Source organism: Eptesicus fuscus, chromosome 15, assembly GCF_027574615.1.
Source record: "Eptesicus fuscus isolate TK198812 chromosome 15, DD_ASM_mEF_20220401, whole genome shotgun sequence".
Lineage (NCBI taxonomy): Eukaryota > Metazoa > Chordata > Mammalia > Chiroptera > Vespertilionidae > Eptesicus > Eptesicus fuscus.
Window position 1 is genome coordinate 36,065,529 of NC_072487.1, and position 22,146 is coordinate 36,087,674.

At 43.0% G+C, this 22,146-nt stretch overlaps 1 protein-coding gene across 1 annotated transcript in view; it reads left to right on the plus strand.

Moving 5' to 3' along the window:
• MAMDC2 (MAM domain containing 2) overlaps window positions 1-22,146 on the plus strand; it is a 136,021-nt gene that overhangs the window by 88,438 nt on the left and 25,437 nt on the right. Inside the window, exons 7-9 of the mRNA XM_008142108.3 lie at window positions 319-412; window positions 6,090-6,233; window positions 9,654-9,919. Of these exons, the coding sequence (XP_008140330.2) occupies window positions 319-412; window positions 6,090-6,233; window positions 9,654-9,919 (504 nt within the window). The remainder of the gene's footprint in view (window positions 1-318; window positions 413-6,089; window positions 6,234-9,653; window positions 9,920-22,146) is intronic.

Below are 22,146 nucleotides of genomic sequence, written 5' to 3' on the forward strand. Positions count from 1 at the left end.
CATGTACCTTGGTTGCGGGCATATCCCCAGTAGGGGGTGTGCAAGAGGCAGCTGATCGATGTTTCTAACTCTCTATCCCTCTCTCTTCCTCTCTGTAAAAAATCAATAAAATATATTTATTAAAAAAAAGAGAGAGAGAGACTGTGGGTTGAGGAGGGAGCTGCCCAAACTCCTCTATTTAAGGACATGATTCCTTAAGTACCTATAACTTGGCATCTCCTGGCTTATAGACACATCATTTTACATCATGGTTAAGAGCACTTAAACCTAAGAGAATATATGTGGAGCTGGAGCACACCCTGTCATTTTCCTCTGCAGCTTATTTTTGAAGTTGCTTTCAATGGTCCCAAAGGAGGATATGTTGCCCTGGATGATATTTCTTTCTCTCCCGTCCACTGCCAAAATCAGACAGGTAAGCATTCTTTTCCTTTACATTTGGAATTTTCCTTCTCAATAGATGCCTATGGTCAGGACTTGTCTTAATTCTTTCTCATTTCCTTACCTTTTCTATGATCTCATCCTTTAAAAAATTATTTAACTGAATAGTCACTTTACTGGTTATATTACTCTTTATTTCTTCTCACAGAGTGAATCTAATTTTTCTGACACCACAGGCCCTTGCCAGGTACTAAGGAGCTTTCATCTTCCTACCTATTAGGAAATGAAAAGTATATAATATTCATTCTTTCCACATCTTTCTCTTTAATGGATATCTTGAGTTCATAGACAGGTGGATGGGTAGGTAGGAAATACCTCAAAATCTACTGAGTAGAATTATGGAAACTCTTTCCAATGTTATGTATCCAAGACCTATAAATGTCCTCATGTTTAAAGATATTAGTATATGATGGTTTTTTGTTAAATATTATGTACTCAATTTAAATTCTCTTTCTAAGTGAACCCTCAGGTTACTTTCTCATGGCTAATTTTGTAATATCTATAATCTTGTTGATTGGAAAAGAAGAAATGTTTACTTTTTGGAAAAATAGGTAAGCAAACCATTTCAATGTGAATTAGAAAACATGTTTTAGAATATGAAGTCTGACACTGTATTAATGATAACCCAGATAAATGCAATTGATCTTACATTTTAGTGATTTTGTTTCCTTGAGGGGCCCCAAGAAGATACTGTAGTCTTCCCATTTTATATTTGAGTCCTTCTTTTGGGTTATGGACTATGGAAAGTAAATCTTTAAATTTAAGAATTTCCTAAAGATAGAGTTCATATCTAACTTAATATGGTTTCAGATATATTCGACAAGCAAGGGGACTTTCAAGAAAGATAATATTTTCTACTCAGGCTAAACTGTTATCTCCGAGTTAGAGAGAAACATATGAATTTGATGAAACCAAATATTATTTTTACTGATTCTAATTTTTAAATAAAAGCTAGTGAAATGGAAAGAACTAGACTGAATTTATGTATGTTCATTAAAATTATTGAATCTAAACTGTAATAAAAGGCTAAAAGAGTCTCTTAATTTAGCAGAACACAGAAGGCAAAATTGTTTACTTCTCTAAATCTGATTGCTCCCTAATCCCACCTCCAGCTAGTATCTCAATGATATTGATAGTAGTTTTACAACCTCATTATCATTATGTTTAGAAAATTTTTCTTTGTCTCTAGGCATTTACATTGAACGTTTATATTTCCAAGTGACATGTGTGCAAAAGGAGGTGTTTATTCATTATCTGTACTGGCTAGAGGGTGGAGTGAAGAGGCAGCTGGGAGGTCACAGAATCTACTGAGCCACTTTTGAAGTAATGTTTGGAAATACTTTCCCTTTTAAAAAGATACAGAATATACGTATGTGTGTTCCTTCCTACTGACTGGTGACTGGAAGAGAAAGATCCCAACATTATTTCAAATAAGGACCATGTATTAATGGGGCTAGTGGCCCCTCAGTCTGTAAAATCCAGCCCACATAAAGACCCTTCCTCCACATTTTTATATACAGGGTATCCCGAATAAATGTATACACACTTTGAATAAGTATTAACTCCAATGGGTTAAATTTGAAAAGAAAGAAACATCAATTGAGCTATCCATTGATGTGTTCACGTTTTGGAGGGACACCCTATAGTTAGGTTAACCAAGACTCCAAATTGGCCTTCAGAGCCTCCCAACATACCAACTTTGCTTTAAAATGGTTTAAACACGTGATCATAGTGGTATGCTCGAGAGCCAGGACTTTGGATTCACATCCCTACGCTGCCACTTACAAGCTGTGTGACCTTGGGCTTGTTAATTAACCTCTCTGCGACTCTTTCCACATTTATACGACGAGGATGGAAGAATCTGTTCCATAGTGTTGTCAGAAAGACTGCTGAGGTAATATCTATGAAGGCCTCAGCAGACTGTGGCACACAGAAACTGCTTGGTCATGAACCTTAATGTAATTGACTTAATTTTCAAAATACTCCCATCCATTCCCTAGAGAACAGGGGCTCAGATAGAAACTGAAGAGAACCAGCAAAGGCCACACTGCCTTGATGGATGTGGGAGCCGGAGCCTGCTTGTGCCTTTCATTAAGCAGCTGTGAGCCAGATTCCGAGTCTTAGAAGCTGAGCCCTTTAGTTTTCATACTTCATCTTACATTTTTCAAATAGTTTATGCCCTTCTGTTTCGTAACAGGTGCCAACATTTTTTTCTTTATCTTGGTTAGCTCCAGACTTATTGTCTGTGCTTCTCCCAGCTGGATCTAGCATCTCCCCTCACCTCCCTAGTAGGCCGAGACAGGAATCAGTTCCACACATGAAACGTCTGCTCTCCACCATCTGGTGGGGCTTAGATTTAATCCAGTTTCCCTGACCTGAAACCCATCGCAGAGTCACAGGGGTGACACACCAATGTCGCGTTGCTCCCCGAGTATTTCCAGGGTGCTCCAGAGGACAGTGAGACCACCCCACTCCGCCCACCGTGAGTTCCAGCACTTGCCTTTCCCACCCACAGACTCCCTCCCTTCCACCATTAGATCTAGAGTCAGGATCATAGGAAGAAGCTCTCCTTTTAGGTTGTAAATCGTGAATGCCTGACAGGTGATTCCATTCACTTCTAGAAATCCTGCCTTCATGCTCAACCTCAAACTGAAAGTTTCACTATTCTGCCCCATGCAGGCCCAGCCTCCTTTCTGAGGTTGGGTCCACCCCATACCAAGGCCAGGGTTTGGGAGGGGCCTAACTGGGCCTAACTCCCAATCTTGAGCAATCTTGTTATTCACCAATAACAACACACTACCCAGATCTCTTGTTCAATTGGAAACTTGGCTCCAGTTGTTGCCTTGGTTACAGCTGAAGTTGCCATGGCCATCCTTAGCTCAGAGGCCCTCAAGCGTCTCCCCAGCCTGGTCACTGGCCCAGCCTCTGCTCTGTCATGATTCCTTGTTCTGGTGCCAGGTCCCACTCACTCTCTTCCCCAAGCCAGCTAGATAAAATTACTGTGCTAATTCAGCAGCCTAGAGAGCACAGGACACCCAAATCCCTCTAGCTGCACAGGGGCTGGCGAGCTTTTAAATCTCTAGGGCAGATACTGTGTTCATCACCATGAACTCCAAGGAGCAGAGCAAAAGATGAGAAACGCTCACACCAGTTCTTCACAAACTACAGTAACCCTCCGTCTGATTAGATTATCTTCAAAGCCTCTCATTTCTAAAAAGTTCAAATGCCAGAAGGCAAAGGATTAACAAAATCTTACATTTTAATGCTTATTGGTGCCTTGCTAGGGACTTGGTTTTCTGATCAGCTACTGCTCGGGGGGCTTCCAACTGCCTGATCCTTCCTATGCTTCAAATATGTCATGAACGCTCCCCAGCAGCTCAATTGTGACGACCACCTGACCAGGTGCTTCTGAAACAAGCCTGAAGCAAAGGCGTTTCCCCACCTCAGAGCTCTGAGGAGCTCATGTTAGGCCACAAACAGGTCCTCTGGCCCCATCTTCAGGAATTAGAGACTATCTCATGGTTGAAAAAGCATTCTGGGTGGAAAGGATTTAGGCTCTGAATTATGCTTTAGAGATTTTTGTTTTATCAGACCTTCTCAGGGTCCTGGACAAATCCATTTCTAGGACTAAATATTTAGCAAAAGAATATAATCTCATCCTCAGAAAAATATTTTCTGTATGACTCAGTTGGTGACCATGGAGAGAGGTGATCCTTGCTTCCTTTGAAGTTTTAATACCACCTCCCACCCTCTCCTAAATACCGAATAAATGGGCTATGGTTCTCTTGTGGCCTCCCAGGGCATGTTCCGCGCTATATATTCCTAATGAGTAATTTCACTGACCTGCCGTTCTCATTGAGCATGGCTTTGCGGAATGCCATGCCATTTTCTGTAGATTTTATTTTATTTTATTTTTTTCATTACTAGGTAGCAGAGGGATGACTAAGACTGGAGACCATCATGGGGTTTCCCATGGCACCAAATCTCCATGGGGGGATGTCAAAGGGTCCTTGTTTGTATGACATCATTTTCATTTTTGGAAGACTGTCTTCATGGCCTAAAGATACCCCCTGATGCTGACAGGCAGGCCGGGCAGTGTAGGGGAGCGGAGGCCTCCCGTCACTCCCTTTTCTCCTGCCTGGCTCATCGGGCGCTCTTTCTCTGCACTTGAACGCTTCCAGAGACACTGTCAGGTTCCCGATGCAGGGGAACATTCCAATCCTTTTCTCTGTAATGTTAGTCACTGTGTTTTTTTTTTCTAATTTAGTGTTTTTAGAACTGGGTGTTTTTGTATCATTTCAAACTCAGACAAAATTTGCAAGAATACTATCAAGAACTCCTGTATACTCTTCACCCAGATCTACAGATTGTTAACATTGAGCCACACCTGCTTTATCAACCATTTAAGAGTACGTTGTGGACATTATGCCCCTTTACCCTTAAATACTTCGATGTATGTTTCCTAAAACCAAACATGTTCTCCAACATGGTTAACTTCAGGAAACTTAATGCTGATAGAATATTATCAATGAAACGATAGCCCATATACTAATTTGCCAATGGCCCCAATAGTGTCATTTATAACTGTTGGTTTCCTGGACCAAGCTGTCCTGCCTCTTTTGTCCCCTTAATCTGGGCCAGTTCCTCAGTCCACTGGAATGTGGTTTTTTTTGCTTTGAAAATTGATAAATTGAGAGTATACTAGCCTTTGTCCCTAAACAGCTCCCTGTTTCATTAGATCACTGCTCCAAGGACCCCAGTGTTCCTCTAAGGGTGGTTTCCCAGGTATTCAGAACAGTGCCCCCTCTCTCTTGCCCTAAAAGATTGCACCAGTACTGGGATGTCAGCATGCAGCACAGGATCCCACTCAGCTGCATTGAATGTGTCCCAAAGTCTGCTTCACAGTGAGGTCTGCAATAATTTGTTGCTAGGACTAAGTTATTCTTAAAAGAACAGAAATAATTTATATGCCATTCCCTCCGGCAACCTGGAATGAGAGGGCATTTATAAACCAAGGTAAATGATACTGGAACTCAGCAAAAAAAAAAAAAAAAAAAAAGAATAATAGCAGTATCAGTGACAGAATTGGTATATCTTTTTGCTCAGTGCGATTTATACTAAATAATGATTTTCTCCCAGAAGATCAGCTTCTACTAAGAATGTCAATTATAAATAGACGGTGGCTGCACTTCTGCCACAGGGATTGATCAACAAAAGAAAATTCTTTCTGGAAAATATTATTTCTAAAGTATCTTGTCTTAAAGTGAAATTAAGGATTTCCTAAAATCCCTGTCTTTTCTCTTTCCTTTTAAATTCGTATGAATGAATTTTGAATTGCAAAGAAGTGTATGAATAAATGTTCACACTCTTTACAGCATGAAAAGAAATGTCTCTTGAAGTCTGGCACTTCTCTATTTTTGTATAGAATGTGAAAGGAGCGTCTTCCTTCCTTTAGGGAGGAAAAGAACCATTTTCCTGCCATGCTGACATGTTGATCCGATGCTAACCTGTCAGCGTGCCATTCGGTTAAAAACATTTTGATGTGTTTTACTTCTCCTGGTACAAATGTGTACGTATTTGTCAATCAGTTGGTGAAGTCCTTTGAAAGCCTTGGGTTAAGTGCACATTAACTTTGGTTCTGCTTTGCTTAGAGCTTCCTTTCAGTGCCATGGAAGCCAGCTGCAATTTTGAGGAGGATCTCTGCAACTTTTACCAAGATAAAGAAGGTCCGGGCTGGGCCCGAGTGAAAGTGAAACCAAACATGTATCGGGCTGGTGACCACACTTCAGGCTTAGGTAAACCAGGAATCATCCCTGTGGGGACTTTGGGGGAGGGGGATGGAGGATGGGCAAGGTGGGGGTATGTTCATTCTCCATTCTCCATTCTTATCCCACATCTACCAAGACTTCAAAAAAAAAAAAAAAAAGAAAAGAAGAAGAAGAAGGCAGCTGTAAAGAGGCAAAGACAATTGCTAATCATGCATTTGACCATTTTTTTTTTAATATATTTTATTGATTTTTTACAGAGAGGAGGAGAGAGGGATAGAGAGTTAGATACATCGACGAGAGAGAAACATCGATCAGCTACCTCCTGCACACCCCCCACTGGGGATGTGCACGCAACCAAGGCACATGCCCCTGACCAGAATCGAACCTGGGACCCTTCAGTCCGCAGGCCGACGCTCTATCCACTGAGCCAAACCGGTTTCGGCGTTTTGACCATTTTTTTAAACTGGAATTCAAGTTGCTGGGCTAGTGATACTTTTTGCCAATTAATTAATGCCAAACCTTTGGAAATTATCTTGCTCTTCACTTTAAATGGAGAAGTACCTTTAAAAAGCGACCAGAGTCTAATTCTATGAAATATTCAGAATAGGCAAATTTATAGATGAAATGATTAGTGGTTGCCACGGGCTGAGAGGAGGAAATGGAGAGTTGCTGTTTCATGGGTATAGAATTTCCTTGGGGGTGATGAAAATGTTCTGGGATTAAATAACGATGGTAGTTGTACAGCATAGGGAATGAACTAGATGCCACCAAATTGTACACTTGAAAATAATCGAAATGGTAAATTTTGTGCTATGGATATTTCACTGTGAGAAAATATATATATATTGTGGGGGAATAAAAGCTGTTGGAAGTGTTGGTGGGCACTTGATGGATTATCTACAAGGGACTCTTAGAAAGCAGTTGGAGCTCCCTGTATCGGGATTACATATCGCTTTAATGGCTCCCTTGTGAAGCTCACTCCAGTAGACACTGGTGGAAAGGGCTGGTTCTCAAGGGGTTAGTGTCTCAGTTATTTATTCGACAATTACTTGCACACTGGGCACTGGGGAGAATTGCCTTGAAGGGGGCCTTTGCAATATTATACTTGTAATTTTGTATTTTTTTCTCAGAGGTTGCTTAACTTGTACAAGCACAGGCTCTGCAAAAACCTATTCTGATCTTGGCCAGACTAACTCCTGGGGGATACAATAGTGAGCAAGTCAGGTATGAAGCTTGTCCTATGTGGCTGACATTTCAATAGAAAGGAGAAACATTAGACAAATATAGACACAGATAAACTCATAATTATGACCTGTGGTAAGTGCAATAAAAGAAATGAAGAGTGAGCTCTCAGAGAGAATAGAGGGGAAAAAAAACCTAATATTGGTTGGGGATTCAGGGAGTCCCTTTCTGAGGGAAGTGGGAATTAGCCAGGATAGTGGAGGTCACCCAGGCAGAGGGGACAGCATCTGTGGGGACCTCGAGTTTGAAAAAAGCTGGACTCTCCAAGGTATTGGAGGTTAGTAAGGCAGCACCATAGGGAGGAGAATGAAGTTAGAGAGGGAGATGGATCATGGGTGTAGCAGGCCAGAGTAAGCATTTGGGATTTTATTATAAAGGAAATGGGAAGCCATTGAAAGGTGTTAAACAGAGAAGAGAGTGATTAAATTCAGTTTTCAAAAAGATTGCTGTGGTCCCCTGGATTAGTCTGCTTAGGTGGCCATTACAAAATACCACAGACTGAGTGACTTAAACAACATAAATTTATCTCTCACAGTTCTGGAGGCTGGAAGTCCAAGGTCAAGGTGTTGTCAGGATTGGTTTCTTGTGGGCCCTCCCTTCCTGGCATGTAGATTGCATCTTCTCAGTGTGCCCTCTCGTGGCCTTTCCTCTGCGTGTACACGTGGAGAGAGATCTCTGGTGTCTCTTCCTCTTCTGATGACGTCAGTCCTCTAGAATTGAGGCCCCACCCTTGTAGCCTCATTTAACCTTAATTACCTCCTTAAAGGCCCTGTCTCCAAATACAGTCACACTGGGGGTTAGAGCTTCGACATATGCATATACAATCCTATATAATAAAAGGGTAATATGCAAATTGACCCTTATGGCGGAACGACTGGTTGCTATGACACGCACTGACTAACAGGGGGCAGACGCTCAATGCAAGAGCTGCCCCTGGTGGTCAGTATGCTTCCACAGGGGGAGCTCTGCTCAGCCAGAAGCCGGCTCAAAACTGGCCAGCACAGCTGCAGTGGCGGGAACCTCTCCCACCTCTGCAGCAGTGTTAAGGATATCCGACTAATGGCTTAGGCCCCCTAAGCCGTTATTTGGACATTCGCCAAGGGCTCCTGGGCTGCCAGAGGGATGTCTGACTGCCAGCTTAGGCCTGATCCCCCAGGGAGTGGACCTAAGCCATCAGTTGGACATCCCCTGAGGGGTTCCGGACTGCAAGAGGGCGCAGGCTGGGCTGAGGGAACCCCCACCCCCACAAGTGCACGAATTTTCGTGCACCGGGCCTCTAGTTCAGTTCATAATCTCACTCCTGTGAAATAGAACTTTTTCCCAAGTGAGTTAAATAATTTGGTAAAACTAACTATATAGCGAAGACTGAGACACCCCTCTCCGCCCACCCCCCCCCCAAAAAAAAAAAAAAAAAAACAACAACAACGTAACGGGAGAGGAGCAGAGAAGGAAAAGAAAAAATGTAGAGTACAGCAGGTCCTCAATTGACTCATTTTATTCAATGCCTATTGTTTAATGTTGGTGAGATGCTGTAGGAACCTAATTCTTGTTGCATCAATTAGCCTTTGGTAAAATTGGTTTCATTATATGTCTTTTCACTTAAGTCGCAGAACCTATCAACGACTTTAGGTGAGGACTTTCTGTATTATTTTTTACTATGGGCGTGGAGAAGCAGGTGGGAGGGAAGGTCCATCTGATTCAAAACCTGCTCGTCAGGGGCAGGTTTAACATATGAGCGAGAGAGTACTAGGCTCTGCCCAGACACACCAACCCTCCCTCGCCCAGGACTGCCAGGCCAGCCTGCAACCTCTCCATCTCCAATGCTCACTGCAGAGAGAATGGAAAATCGGCCCTGGGCTTTATGCTCACTGTGACTCAGCACTGGTGCTCAGTCTAAGGCAGCTGGTTGACCCGTGGTCAACAATTATAAATCCTAATTGATGACCAGAATCTGGGCATATGCGGTTGGAAATCTATACTTGCTTATGAAGTTTACTTAGAATTGGAGGAGGTTTATTGGCAATATAGTATAAGACTGTTCTATCATCAGGCTAGATATTAGAAAATGCTTTACCATGTAAGGCCTGTGGAAATAGTCTCTTGACTAATTCCATGACTTTAACCAAATTTTCCCACTTGATAATCTGAGTTACATCGTTTAAACTTGTCCTGGCTGATACACTGACCGCTCTGTCCCGTTCACAGGGTATTACTTGCTGGCCAACACAAAGTTTACGTCTCAGCCTGGCTACATTGGAAGGCTCTACGGTCCCTCCCTGCCGGGAAACTTGCAGTATTGTCTGCGTTTTTATTACGCCATCTATGGGTTCTTAAAAATGAGTGACACTCTAGCTGTTTACATCTTTGAAGAGAACCACGTGGTTCAAGAGAAGATCTGGTCTGTACTGGAGACTCCAAGAGGCGTTTGGATGCAAGCGGAGATCGCCTTTAAGAAGCCCATGCCTACCAAGGTACAGGAATCTGCACAACCCTTTGTTCACTTGCAGTTCCTGGACTGCACAAGTGAATTTCTGTTTAATTATTTTCAACTGGTGATGTGTTATTTTCCTTCTGTTCCAGCTGACAGCCCACACTCACACGCTGTCCCCAGCCAGGGCCAATTATATCCTCCGGTTCTTTCCAGTTGTCTGTCTCTCAGAATCATGGCCGCCTAGGGAGTTTGCTTGTTTATTTTTCAGGTTCCCTGAGAATAGTCAAAAGAAAGGAAATATGTTAACAGTCCAAGTTTAACAGCTAAACTTTAGTTTGAAGCCACAACACACACACACACACACACACACACACACACACACACACACACTTGCACCAGATTGACACAATCAGGGATGTACCAGAAATTAATGGAATTTTTGTTGTACTCCACACTCTGTTTTGCTGTTGTTTTCAAAAGGGGTTATAGTAAGCATTTCATTCATTCATTCATTCATTTGACTTTCATTTATTCATTCATTCATTCATTCATCCATTATTTCTTGATTCAACCAGCATTTATTAAGTATATGCTCAGGACAGGGGATATAAAGATGAATGAGGTTCAGATTCACCCTTAAGGAGGTCACAGATGACAGAAAAGTGAGATACAGATATGTAAGGAACTAACAGCATACTATCTCACTATCTCACAGAAAGGCAGTGGAGAAAAACAGGAGTGATTCTACCAGTTGGACATATGAAAAAGCGTGACAAATCGAGGCCCTGCTGCGCTGGTATTTGGAGGGCTAAGGTTCAGACCATGCTGGATTCTAATTCTTGCCCCCACACACCCAACTCCACCCTTTCCCCCCATATCCTGTACTCACATGGCTTGTTTAGGGACCTGCCCACCTCTTTAGAGCGAGCCCCGCTCTTACCTGACTCCCACGGAATAGGAGCAAGCCCTCCAGCAAATAAGGATGCCTCAGAGGATCTTCCCGTGTCTTCTGAGGCTGACCTCCATCCCTCCCAGCAACAAATCCTCCCCAGTCACTTAAGGAAAAAATGGATGGAGACCCAGTGGGGGCAGGGAAGTTCTCACAGCCTTGGGAGAAACTCCCCATGCCTATGAGGAGATGGTACACTACAAAACTCTGGACACGTGTCTGAAGGTGGCCCCCAGTTTCCACAGGTCCCTGCGAAAGAGAACCAGCTCCTAGGAGAGGCCATTTGACATCCATCATCGAGGCGGGCCTTAAGAAAGGCAGGAAACTAAAGTTCACTGAGGTTAACGTATACAGATGGGAATAACATACAAACAGTATTTCAGAGAAGGGATAAAATGAAAAGTCAGACTCTCCCTGACCATTTCCTATCCTCGAACTCAAACTTTGATTCCACTTCTTTTTCTGATGGTTTTCTCCCTGGTTTTCTGGTGGTTTCCTCTATAATTCTAAGTACTGTATTTCTGCCTCCATTTCTTGATTCATTAACCTTAAGTATTTGCTGGCTCCCTGCTATGAAAGATAAAGAATTTAGCTTATTTATACCATTTCTTCTCCCTTTCTCTCTCCTCCTCTTTTACTTTCCTCTCAATTTCCTTTATAGCTTTAATCCACTTAACCATCTATTTTTGGACCCATACATTTAGATAGCGCCTCTTAACGAACACTATGTAAGATGAATAAATTTTCGCTCTGACATTTCCCTTCGCCTCTTTGGCCCCCTCCATTCCTCAGAGTCTCTCAGCTATATGATTGCTTTTGCATTATCATGGCTTGTAACACTTATATTCCAGCAGGGATCCCTCTGGCTTTCCCCATAGCTGGATTTCCCAGTGGGGGCCCCCTTGGCATTTGGAAGATGGCCTTTGTGTTTGGTGGGGAGGGGCATCCCTCACATTACTGGATTTTTAACATCTGCAATTAGTGCAGCAACCCAAATTATTTCCACACATTCTCAAATGGCCCAGAGGTGCCATCCCATCCCGGATGGGAACCATTATTCTGTAAATTGATTCTGAAAGATGAAATTAAAAAGCCCAGCCCTCCTGCAGTCCAATCTGGGTTCCCCAGGCAGCGGAGTTCTCATGAGGAAGCCCTCCCCTGTCAGAACCCTGAGACTTCCTATTGCTCTTAGGGAACAGGCTCTGACATCAGTCCCCTTTCCAGCTCACCTCTTGTTCTCTCCATTCAAACTGCATTGCACCATGAATCCCTGCTGCATTCTCTGCTCTCTCTCACCTTGAGGCTTCGCACACCATTTCCTCTGCCTAGATGCCTCTTAATGCAATCACAGCTTAAATCTCACCTCCACAGAGAATCCTTCTCTGGCCCCAGAGATGGGTTAGAGTTCGGTGGCACCCCAGGCCTCCCATTTATCGTCTAGGAGACAGTATAACACAGTGATTAGGAGCATAGACACAGGAGCCTCTAGCTTCAAATCCCCATTCCACCATTTACTAGTTTTTCAATCTTAGTCAGTTTTTTAAAAATTAAGATGTAATTGACCTTAACATCCTATATAATAAAGAGCTAATATGCAAATGGTCATCACGCCCTTGTGCCCTCGTGCCCTTACTCCCTCACTCTAGGGCCGAGTGACCTGAGGCCACAACCCCGCTTAGCACCGGGCTGGGGGACCTGAGGCTGCGCCCCCCAGCCCAGTGGGGCTTGACAGGAGACCTAAGGCTGCGCCTGGCGTTGGGCCGGGAGAACTGAGGCTGCACCCCCCACCCTGTGGGGCTTGACAGGGGTGGGGCCAGCCAGGTCTGGGTCTCGCATGATTTCGAGGCGTGCACAGGTGGGCGGGGACTTGACTCTGGGTCCCGAGGCATGCCCCAGACTCTGACAGGAGGGAGATTTTCATATACATTTTACTAATTTTCTTTCATCTCTGACACTTCTATTATAGAGAAAGGGCAAATAGCAATATTAAAATATTTCCTCTAATTAATTCCCTTTTAATATGCGTGAATTTTATGCACCAGGCCACTAGTATTAATATAACAAAATAATATTAATATAATATCATATATTCTATATAATATAATAGTGTAATTATAACATACTAGAGGCCCGGTGCACGAAATTCGTGCACAGAGGGGGGTTGTCCCTCAGTCCAGCCTGTATCCTCTCCAATATGGGACCCCTTGAGGGATGTCTGACTGCCCGTTTAGACATCCCCTAAAGGGGCAGTCGGACATCCCTCTCACAATCCAGGACTGCTGGCTCCCAACTGCTTGCCTGCCTGCCTTCCTGATTGCTCCTAACCACTTCTGCCTGCCAGCCTATCACCCCCTAACCACTCTGCTGCCAGCCTGTTTGCCCCCAACTTCCCTCCTCTGCCGGCCTGGTCACCCCTAACTGCCCTCTCCTGCAGGGTTGATCACCTCCAACTGCCCTCCCTTGCAGGCTTGGTCCCTCTCAACTGCCCTCCCTTGCAGGCTTGGTCCCTCTCAACTGCCCTCCCTTGCAGGCCGGGTGCCTCCCAACTGCCCTCTCCTGCTGGCCATCTTGTGTCCACATGGGGGCAGGATCTTTGACCACATGGGGGCAGCTATATTGTGTGTTGCAGTGATGATCAATCTGCATATTACTCTTTTATTAGATAGGATAGAGGCCTGGTACAGGGGTGGGGGCCAGCTGGTTTGCCCTGAAGGGCGTCCCGGATCAGGTGGGGGTTCCCTTGGGGCGTGGGGCGGCCTGAGCGAGGGGCCTGTGGTGGTTTGCAGGCCGGCCACGCCCCCTAGCAACCAAGCGGAGGCCCTGGTATCTGGGATTTATTTTCCTTCTACAACTGAAACGTTGTAGCCTGGAGCGGAGCCAAGCCTAGGGTTCCCTCCGAGGCAGGCAGCCATTTGTGTTGGGGTTATAATTGAAACTTTGTTGCCTTAAGCGGGTGGGCATGGCCAGGGTGTGCGGAAAGCTTTGCTTCCCCTGTTGCCGGCGGCAACCCTGGCCTGCTCTCTCAAGCTCCATTCTGCCGCCATTTGTTTGAATTTGTTTACCTTCTATAATTGAAACTTTGTAGCTTGAGTGGAGGCTTAGGCCTGGCAAGGGCAGGCGGAAAGCTTGGCTTCCTTTGTTACCTAGGAAACCTTGCTCTCTGTGGCTGTAGCCATCTTCGTTTGGGTTAATTTGCATACTCGCCCTGATTGGATGGTGGGCGTGGCTTGTGGGCGTGTCGGAGGTATGGTCAATTTGCATATTTGTCTATTATTAGATAGGATTATTTATATAGCTAAAATCTATACTACTAAAAGGCTAATATGCTAATTAGACCGGGTCGACTGGACACCTTTCAGTCATCTAGTCCTCCTTCCAGACAAAGCCACGATGGTGGGGGCTGAGAGAGAGGTGATTAGGGGTGATCAGGCCAGCAGGGGAGCAGTTAGGGGTGATCAGGCCAGCAGGCAGAGGGGTTAGGAGTGATCAGGCATGCAGGCAGAGGGGTTAGGTGTGGTCAGGCAGGCAGGCAGAGTGGTTAGGGGCGATAAGGCAGGCAGGCAAGTGAATGGTTAGGAGCCAGCGGTCCCAGATTGCGAGAGGGATGTCCGACTGCTGATTTAGGCTCATTCCCTGTGGGATCAGGCCTAAACTGGCTGTCGGACATCCCCGAGGAATCCTGGATTGGAGAGGGTGCAGGTCGGGCTGAGGGACCCCCCCTTCCCCCCCGGTGTATGAATTTTGTGCACCAGGCCTCTAGTACAATTATAATAATGTAATATGACTAATATTTTATTAGTTTCAGGTATATAACATAAGGATTCAATATTTGTATATATTGTGAAATCACCACATAAAGTCTAGTTGACATCCATCACCTTACATAGTAACAAAAATTATTTTCTTATGATAAGAACTCTTAAGATCTACTCTCTTAGCAACTTTTAAATATGTAATACAGTATTACTGACTATAGTCACTATGCTGTACATTACATCCCCAGGACTTATTTATTTTATAATTGGAAGTTTGTACCTTTTGATCCTCTTCGTCCACCCTCGCCCCACATTCTTACCTCTGGCAACCATCAAATCATTCTCTTGGATTTTTGTTCTGTTTTGTTTTTGCTTTTTTATATTTCATATAAATGAGATCATCCAGTATTTCTCTTTCTTTGTCTGACCTATTTTACTTGGCATAATGCCCTTAGCACAGTTGTAAGATTTAATTCCTCTTTTTTTTTTTAATAGCTGAATAATATTCTCTTAGTTTTTTAAATCTCTTTCTTCCTTACTTTTCTTGTTGGAACCCAAAACCTAAAAGATACTTGGCACACAGTCAGTGCTCAATAATTATCTGTGGAATGACTGTCGGGTTCTGACTTCTGAGCAGTGGTTGTTGACCCTCATTCTAATCATGTTGGAGGCCTTTAAAACGTTGATGCTCAAGATGTTCATTGTCCATTTCTCTTCTCCCATAAAAATATAACCTTCATAAGGACAGAAACCTTGTTAGTCTTATTCATTTCTGTATCTACAGCACTGTGCCTGGTGCAAAGTAGATCATCAGTAACATTTTGTTTAATAAATTTGGTTTGGTACTTATGTACTGAATGAATAAATAGAAGAATAATGAAAAATGAATAAATAAAATAACAAATGAGTAAATGGCTGGTAAGTGGCAGAGCTAGGATTTGAACCATGGTCTGTCCAACTCTGAAGCTTGCCCTGTGGAACGGGTGTTCTTTGGTGCTCAAAGTTTTTAGCCTTGGGGAAGGCTTGTTCTTGTGCAGCTGTAGAAAGTAAGGCTCCCCACTTGCCTTGGGGTACAGATACCTTCTGTTATTTTATTTAATTCTTACAGCATTCCTGCAGGGAGAGCAATGTATCTTCTTTTAGTGCCCTTGGCATCCTAGAATGTGGAGTAAGACTAACCCAAGATCATGTTCCACTAGAAATGAATGTCTAAGCTCAGAGCTTATTGCATGGTTGTGGGGAGAACCTCCCTTGCCTCTGTTTTACATCCTCACCACCCCATCCCCAAAGCCAGTCAAGTGCGATTAGTCAGGGCCCAACCCGAAGAGAGCGAAGGCCTGTATTTCACACCCGTCCCCTAGCTCAAAGCCATGTGTTTGAGTTTTGACTGTATCTAGCCTAATCATGGTGCTAATTTTCACTAGTGGAAGTGTTTGGTGGATATGTCTGAGTATGCTACACAGTCAAAGTAATAACAACAATCCCTTCCATTGGAGTTTGTGACTATAACCTCCCTGAATAAAGGTGAACATTATTTTCACCTTTCAGTGAGGTGCCATCTCAAACCAGAGCTGAGCTGAGTGAGGGGTAGCCTGGGCAGAACTGGAAGGAAGTCAGAACTTTCCGCCTGTCTCCCTTCCTCAGCCTGTTCCTCCTTCCTCACTCCTAACTCACACACTACCCCATCTGTGCCTCCCCAGATGCCTTCACTCCGGCTGTTTCTTCACCTTTCCCCCTCTTAGTTCTTACCCAACCTGTTTTAAAAACAATGGGCTGGTTCAGTGAACAACTCCCTTGCTGGAGTGTCTGCTATTCAATGGAAACTGTAATATAGAGCTCTATTTAAGGAATGATAGCAGTGGTAAGAATTTCCCTGAGACCCTTCTAGCAAAGTATCTGTATGATGGATTCAGTGTAATGTTGTCACACCTACAAACAACAGTAACTTTTATTGAACACTTTCCCTGTGCCAGGCACCATACTAAGCATTCATTTGATGCTATAGCACCCTCGGAAGGAAAGCATTATAGCCTCATTTAACAGATGAAAAAAGCTTGGGCAGAAAATTAAAGACATTGTTTAACAGCACACAGCTATTAAGTGGCAAAGCTGAGAGGTAAATCCAGGTCTTTTTGACTCCAGAATCCATGCTTTAAAAAAAAATTACAGTTGATATTCAATATTAGTTTCAGGTGTACAGCATCATGGATAGACATTTATATAACTTACGAGGTGATTCCCCCATTAAGTCTAGTGCCCACTTGGCAGCCATATATAGGTATTACAATAATATTGACTATGTTCCCTGTGTACTACTTTACATCCTCGTGACTGTACTGGTATTGTAGCTGCCAATTTGTACGTCTTAATCCCTTCACCTTTTCACCCAGCTTTTTATATTATGCCTTTATGCCTCCCACATCTCTCCTAACATGGAAAGTATAGAATCAGGTGAAAATGGGAGCCCTAACTCAAGATTCCTAAAAATGTCTGGGGTTTTATTACTAATGATGAGTTGTTCTGTTTTAGAAGTAACTTTGGCTCCTAGGAGAGGTCAGAATTCAAGGTGGTTCAATACAGACAGGGAGAGCAGTGGCATAGAGGGAAATACAGCACAATGCATCAGGGACTGGGCTGTGGTTTCTGTGCCACTTATGCCTAATAGTTTGGGTTAGTTATGTAATCTTCCTGAGCCTCGCTTTTCCTCATAGGTAAAATGGGTGACTAGTATTGCCTGCCTCACGGGATTATGGTGAAGATCAGATGAGATGCATCATGGAAAACCTTTAGCATGCACCTGGCATTGTAGTTAGCATTTATTAAATGCAGCTGAAAGGAGGCAGGGAAGGAGAGAGAGAGAGAGAGAGAGAGAGAGAGAGAGAGAGAGAGAGAATGACAAATATTAGGGGAATTTTTTTCTAGGTCCTGATCCTCATAAGGTTTCATAGGCAATGCCTCTATAGCACATGGATATTTCTGCACATTGATTTAATATGACTATACTTTCTTAATGAAATGGCTGCTTTTACACAATCCTGAACAACCCAAAATAAATTTTGTAATGTTTTAGAAACATTTTGAAAGGGCAGGAATCGTGAAATGGTTTTCTTGATTATTTTTTCTCCAGCATGTTACTAAGTGGAGAGCAGGTAATCAATAATTACCCTGAGACTTCAGCACACCAGAGAGGGCAATGAGGAGAGGCAACATTTCACGCCAAAATGCTTTCCTTAAAAGCCAGATGTCGGGAGAGACTAGAGAGTCCTTGTCAGAAATTCCCTAACGATGGAGCACAAGCACCAGCCTTCACGTGCTTAAACCCTCAGTTTAACATTATTCCCCGCCACTGCAGCGCACATATCAGGCCCTGCAGTATCTCCTGGCCTGGAGCTAGCTATCCCTTTAGCAAAGACCGTTGAGTAGTCTGTTCATTAGAAGCACTGAGAGGAGCTCAATATTTTGTTCATTAAATATTTCTTTCGGAGAACGGTGCTCAGTGGCCCATAAATGAGAGAACGGGCAGGCCTTCTGTTTCATCGGGTCTGGCTTAATGGTCAGCTCAGCAGTCAGTAAAATCTTCATGGTAAACTCCTCTAAGTCTACATCTTTACTCTGTTATAGGATTAGAAAACAAAGTCAAAGTCATTTACGGATTTCGAGAAAACCCCCATCTGGCCAATCTGAAAAAAAATTTTAATACCTTTTTGTTTTCACCAGGCAAGAACCTATGTCAGCACTTCTCGGGGTGTGTGCTATGGGATAGAAATTTCTTGAGTTGTTCTATTGAAAGAGGGTGCTGTGATCAATTGAGTTGGGGAAATTTTACTTACTAGATCTCTATTCTTACACACATAAAGATTCACAATGTGCAGAGTAACATATTAGAAACTCTGGTAAGTGCTACATGGAAAAACCCTGTTTAAGGTACCAGTTCCCGCAAAGTACTTGACAGAGAACCCTTGTCTTATGTAGCCCCTTTTAGCACCACCCTACTATCATAGCGTGTAATCCATTACATTGAGGCTGGCTATTTCCCTGCCTAGCTACATTAATCTGACTGTAAGCTTCTGAAGAAGATATCCATGTCTTAGTTCTTTTTTATTTAATCATTTATTTTAATCCTTACTCGAGGACATTTTTTGCATTGATTTTTAGAGAGAGATTAGAAGGGAGGGAGAGAGAGAGAGAGAACATCAATGTGAGAGACACACATCCACTGGTGGCCTCCCGCACATACCACTGAGCCAGACCAGCCAGGGCTAATTTTTATTTCTAATTCAAACACAATTTCTGGGGCAGAGTGGGTACTCATTAAATAAGAAAGAAAACTAAACTCTCAAAAATGGTGTGTTCTCATGGCAAGGAAGAGTAACATAAATCCATCAAAGGAAGAAGGAATATTAAATATTTCTGCCCTTGGACCATATAAAACTTAAGCCCTGTAGCCCAACAGCTGAGCAGTTTGTTCTGTAAGAAATTCCAGTGTGAACACTTAAATGCAAGACTATTCTGCTGGCATGGGTATAAAGACGCACATTAACATATACATGCTAAGTCTGGTTTGGGGCTTTTTATGATTATATTTATTAAAACCCCAAACTCTTCTCTTTGGAAAAACTTTCCATCCTTACATCGCACCATCTTTCTATACCCAAAGATGGATGTGAGATTTTACAAGATCCTTTATCAATTTTCCAGATCCTTTCTCTGTCCCCGCAGCCTCCATTCTGTGCTTGTGGTCACTGATACGCTCACTTCCACATCACACTCTCCCACCCCCAGGCCCTTCTGGCTTCTACCACCTTGGTCCTCTGAACTCTTGGCAGCTCCTTTCATCTACCCCCCACCCCATCCCACCCTCCAGGCCCTTCTCAGCACAGCTGAAGAAAACCAGACTAATGAACCTCCTCCATTCCCTCAAGCTACTGGGAAAACCTTTTTTTTCATCTCACCTGTAGTTGACCTTCCTTCTCATTCCCCACCCAGATGTTCAGATCCACTTTCATTCACAAGTTTTCAACTTGATTCTCCCTGCCTCCTTCTTAGGATGTGACCCCTTGGGCTCATCTCCCAAAAGGATGAAGGCATTCAGCACAAGCCCCTTCAGTTCTGTTCCTCTCTGAATCCTCACCTGCCTTTCTTTGTCACCTGATGAATTTGACAAAACCAACGGATCCATCTACACATTTTATCTCACTTTCCTTCCTCCTCTGGGGCCTTATTTCATAAATTATTCCCTCTCTTGTAAAACTTCATTAGTCCTTTGCAACATATGTTGTTCACACAAATGAACAAACCTTCCTTTCACCTTCATACCTATTAAAGCGGCCACCCTATTCCATTCCTGTTATCTTCAAACTTCTTGAAAAATGCATCTTCAATTACTGTCTGTGCTCCAGTGCATTTACTCACTCCCTTATTCCTTGCCTTCTGACCTGGGCCTTCTACCCTCACAGGGCTTATCCCATTGATCTTGCTGCAGGAATCATCATGCCTGAGAAAATCAATCCCCTCCTTCTCTCAAAGTCCACCTCAAGTGCCCCTTCCTCGGAATCTTTTATCACTCATGAACTTGTGTTTTACTTGTTAGAATGAGATTTGTATAATAAAGGATCCTATGTCTGGAATAGGAAGACTTGGCTTCAAGTCTCAACTCTGGCATTAACTATGTAGATTGGAATGCCACGTCACCTCTCTTGAAATAAGGACCTGTTTTAAGAGAACTGCTAAGTCTCTTCTACCTCCTATTTTATTTTTAGGCACCTTCACGTCAGGAACTGACCTTTAACGTTGTGCAGCACAATCCTCATGGATAGCTTTCTTTATTTCTTTATTTCCTCGTACAATAATCTCCTTTTAGAAAAAAAAAAAATATATATATATAAATGAAATTTAAGTCTTTGATTTGGATTTCTGCTTTTAAAATCTTTCTTTTAAAAGCAGAAATCTAAGGGTTTTGAAATTTTTAAAGGTAATACTTGGAAGTTCATCAAATAGAAGAGCAGGTGTAGTAAGTTTCTGGAAAGATGTATAAGTAGGTGACTATTTAATAACAAGATACCTGGTTATAAAAGGATTAAGGAACCAGCAAAACAATGTGTAGTCAAGATGCATGAGAGGAGATAAATTTCCTATCACATTTCATGATGTCTGGGAACACTGGAAAAGCGTTGCTTCCGAACACTAACACCCCAGCATAAGGAAAGTAGGGCAACCGCGTACAACGTAGAAATAGCAAGATCATTACTCACAAGATAATCAGTACATATAGAACAGATTATAACAGTTCCATACACAGGGCAAATTATACTGTTAAGTGGAATACGTTTTAACATGGAAATGAATGGAGGGGCTAAGTATGGAAAAGGAGCCAACTGTTTTCAAGCTACACACAGTGTCTGTTGTCAGTCCAAGAATTCTACTTTAAATATGAATAAGGCAGGATTGAGGTATTCTGGATTTTGTTCCCTTTCATTTCCTTCCAGGTATTTGTTGAGGGCTTGTGCGTTTCATGTCAGCTTCTGGGGAAAGGACTGGAAAGACTGATTAGCACAACTGGTAGCCGCTAACACAGCCGACAGGGATGTAGTGTTTATGTCACAGCATTCTTTCATGACTTTCCCAAGGAATTAATTTCATGGAATATTGCTAATTACCACATTTGTCCTCACAGTACCATGGAGGTATCTGAAAAGACAGACTAGGCATTCTTTCCCAATATTTTTTATTAATAAGCTTAAGTAAGCTAACATTTATTCCAAGGATTGCTTAAAACCTGAAAACACTACCTTCCACCACACTTCTAAATTTCTAATCTTGTTATTTCACAGCCTTAAAATGGCTGCATTTTAGGGATTCTTTTCCCAAGTATTCTGGATGAGGCAATGTTAGTTTTTGATACTCACATTGAACATCTTTAGGGATCTTCTGGTTTTCTGAGCTCATATATTAGGTGAGTATTTCTGAGCTCATGGACCAGGGAACTAACTACAAGCTGAAATCACTTACTGGAAATTTGCAATTTAGACATAAATAAAAACTCTCTACTTTCACTTGGGGAAGAATGCCTTACTTCCTTTTGCATAGATATCCCTGTCCTTTTCTCTTCCTCCTGTAAGATTTTCTCTGGCTATTTTCTGCTCTCTTTTCAGTGTCTACCTGTAGTAGAGGTCTCTCTCCAAATGGTCCACAAGCCACTTCTCTATGGCATCTCCCACCACACCACGGATGGGCCGCGAGCTTCTATTTTCTGTTCAATGTCAGATTACACGTGTATCTATACATTGCTCAAGGAGGCATTACTATTTGTGGCCTGCCTGTTTCATCTCAGTCTTCAAACCAAGACATTTGATCCTCCTTCTGTTATTGGTGTCCCCATCTGTTACCAGCAGAAGTAGAGTTCTTGCAGGGAAAATAATTTTGTGAGGCCCCCACAGCAGAATGAGGTATTGTGGAAAGTTTTATGGATGATATAAAATTAAGAGGGTTTCCTTACAAGGTCCCATCTCCCTCCATCTCACCATGGACAAAGTCCAGTCTTGTTTTCAGCAGTAGTCTCTACTC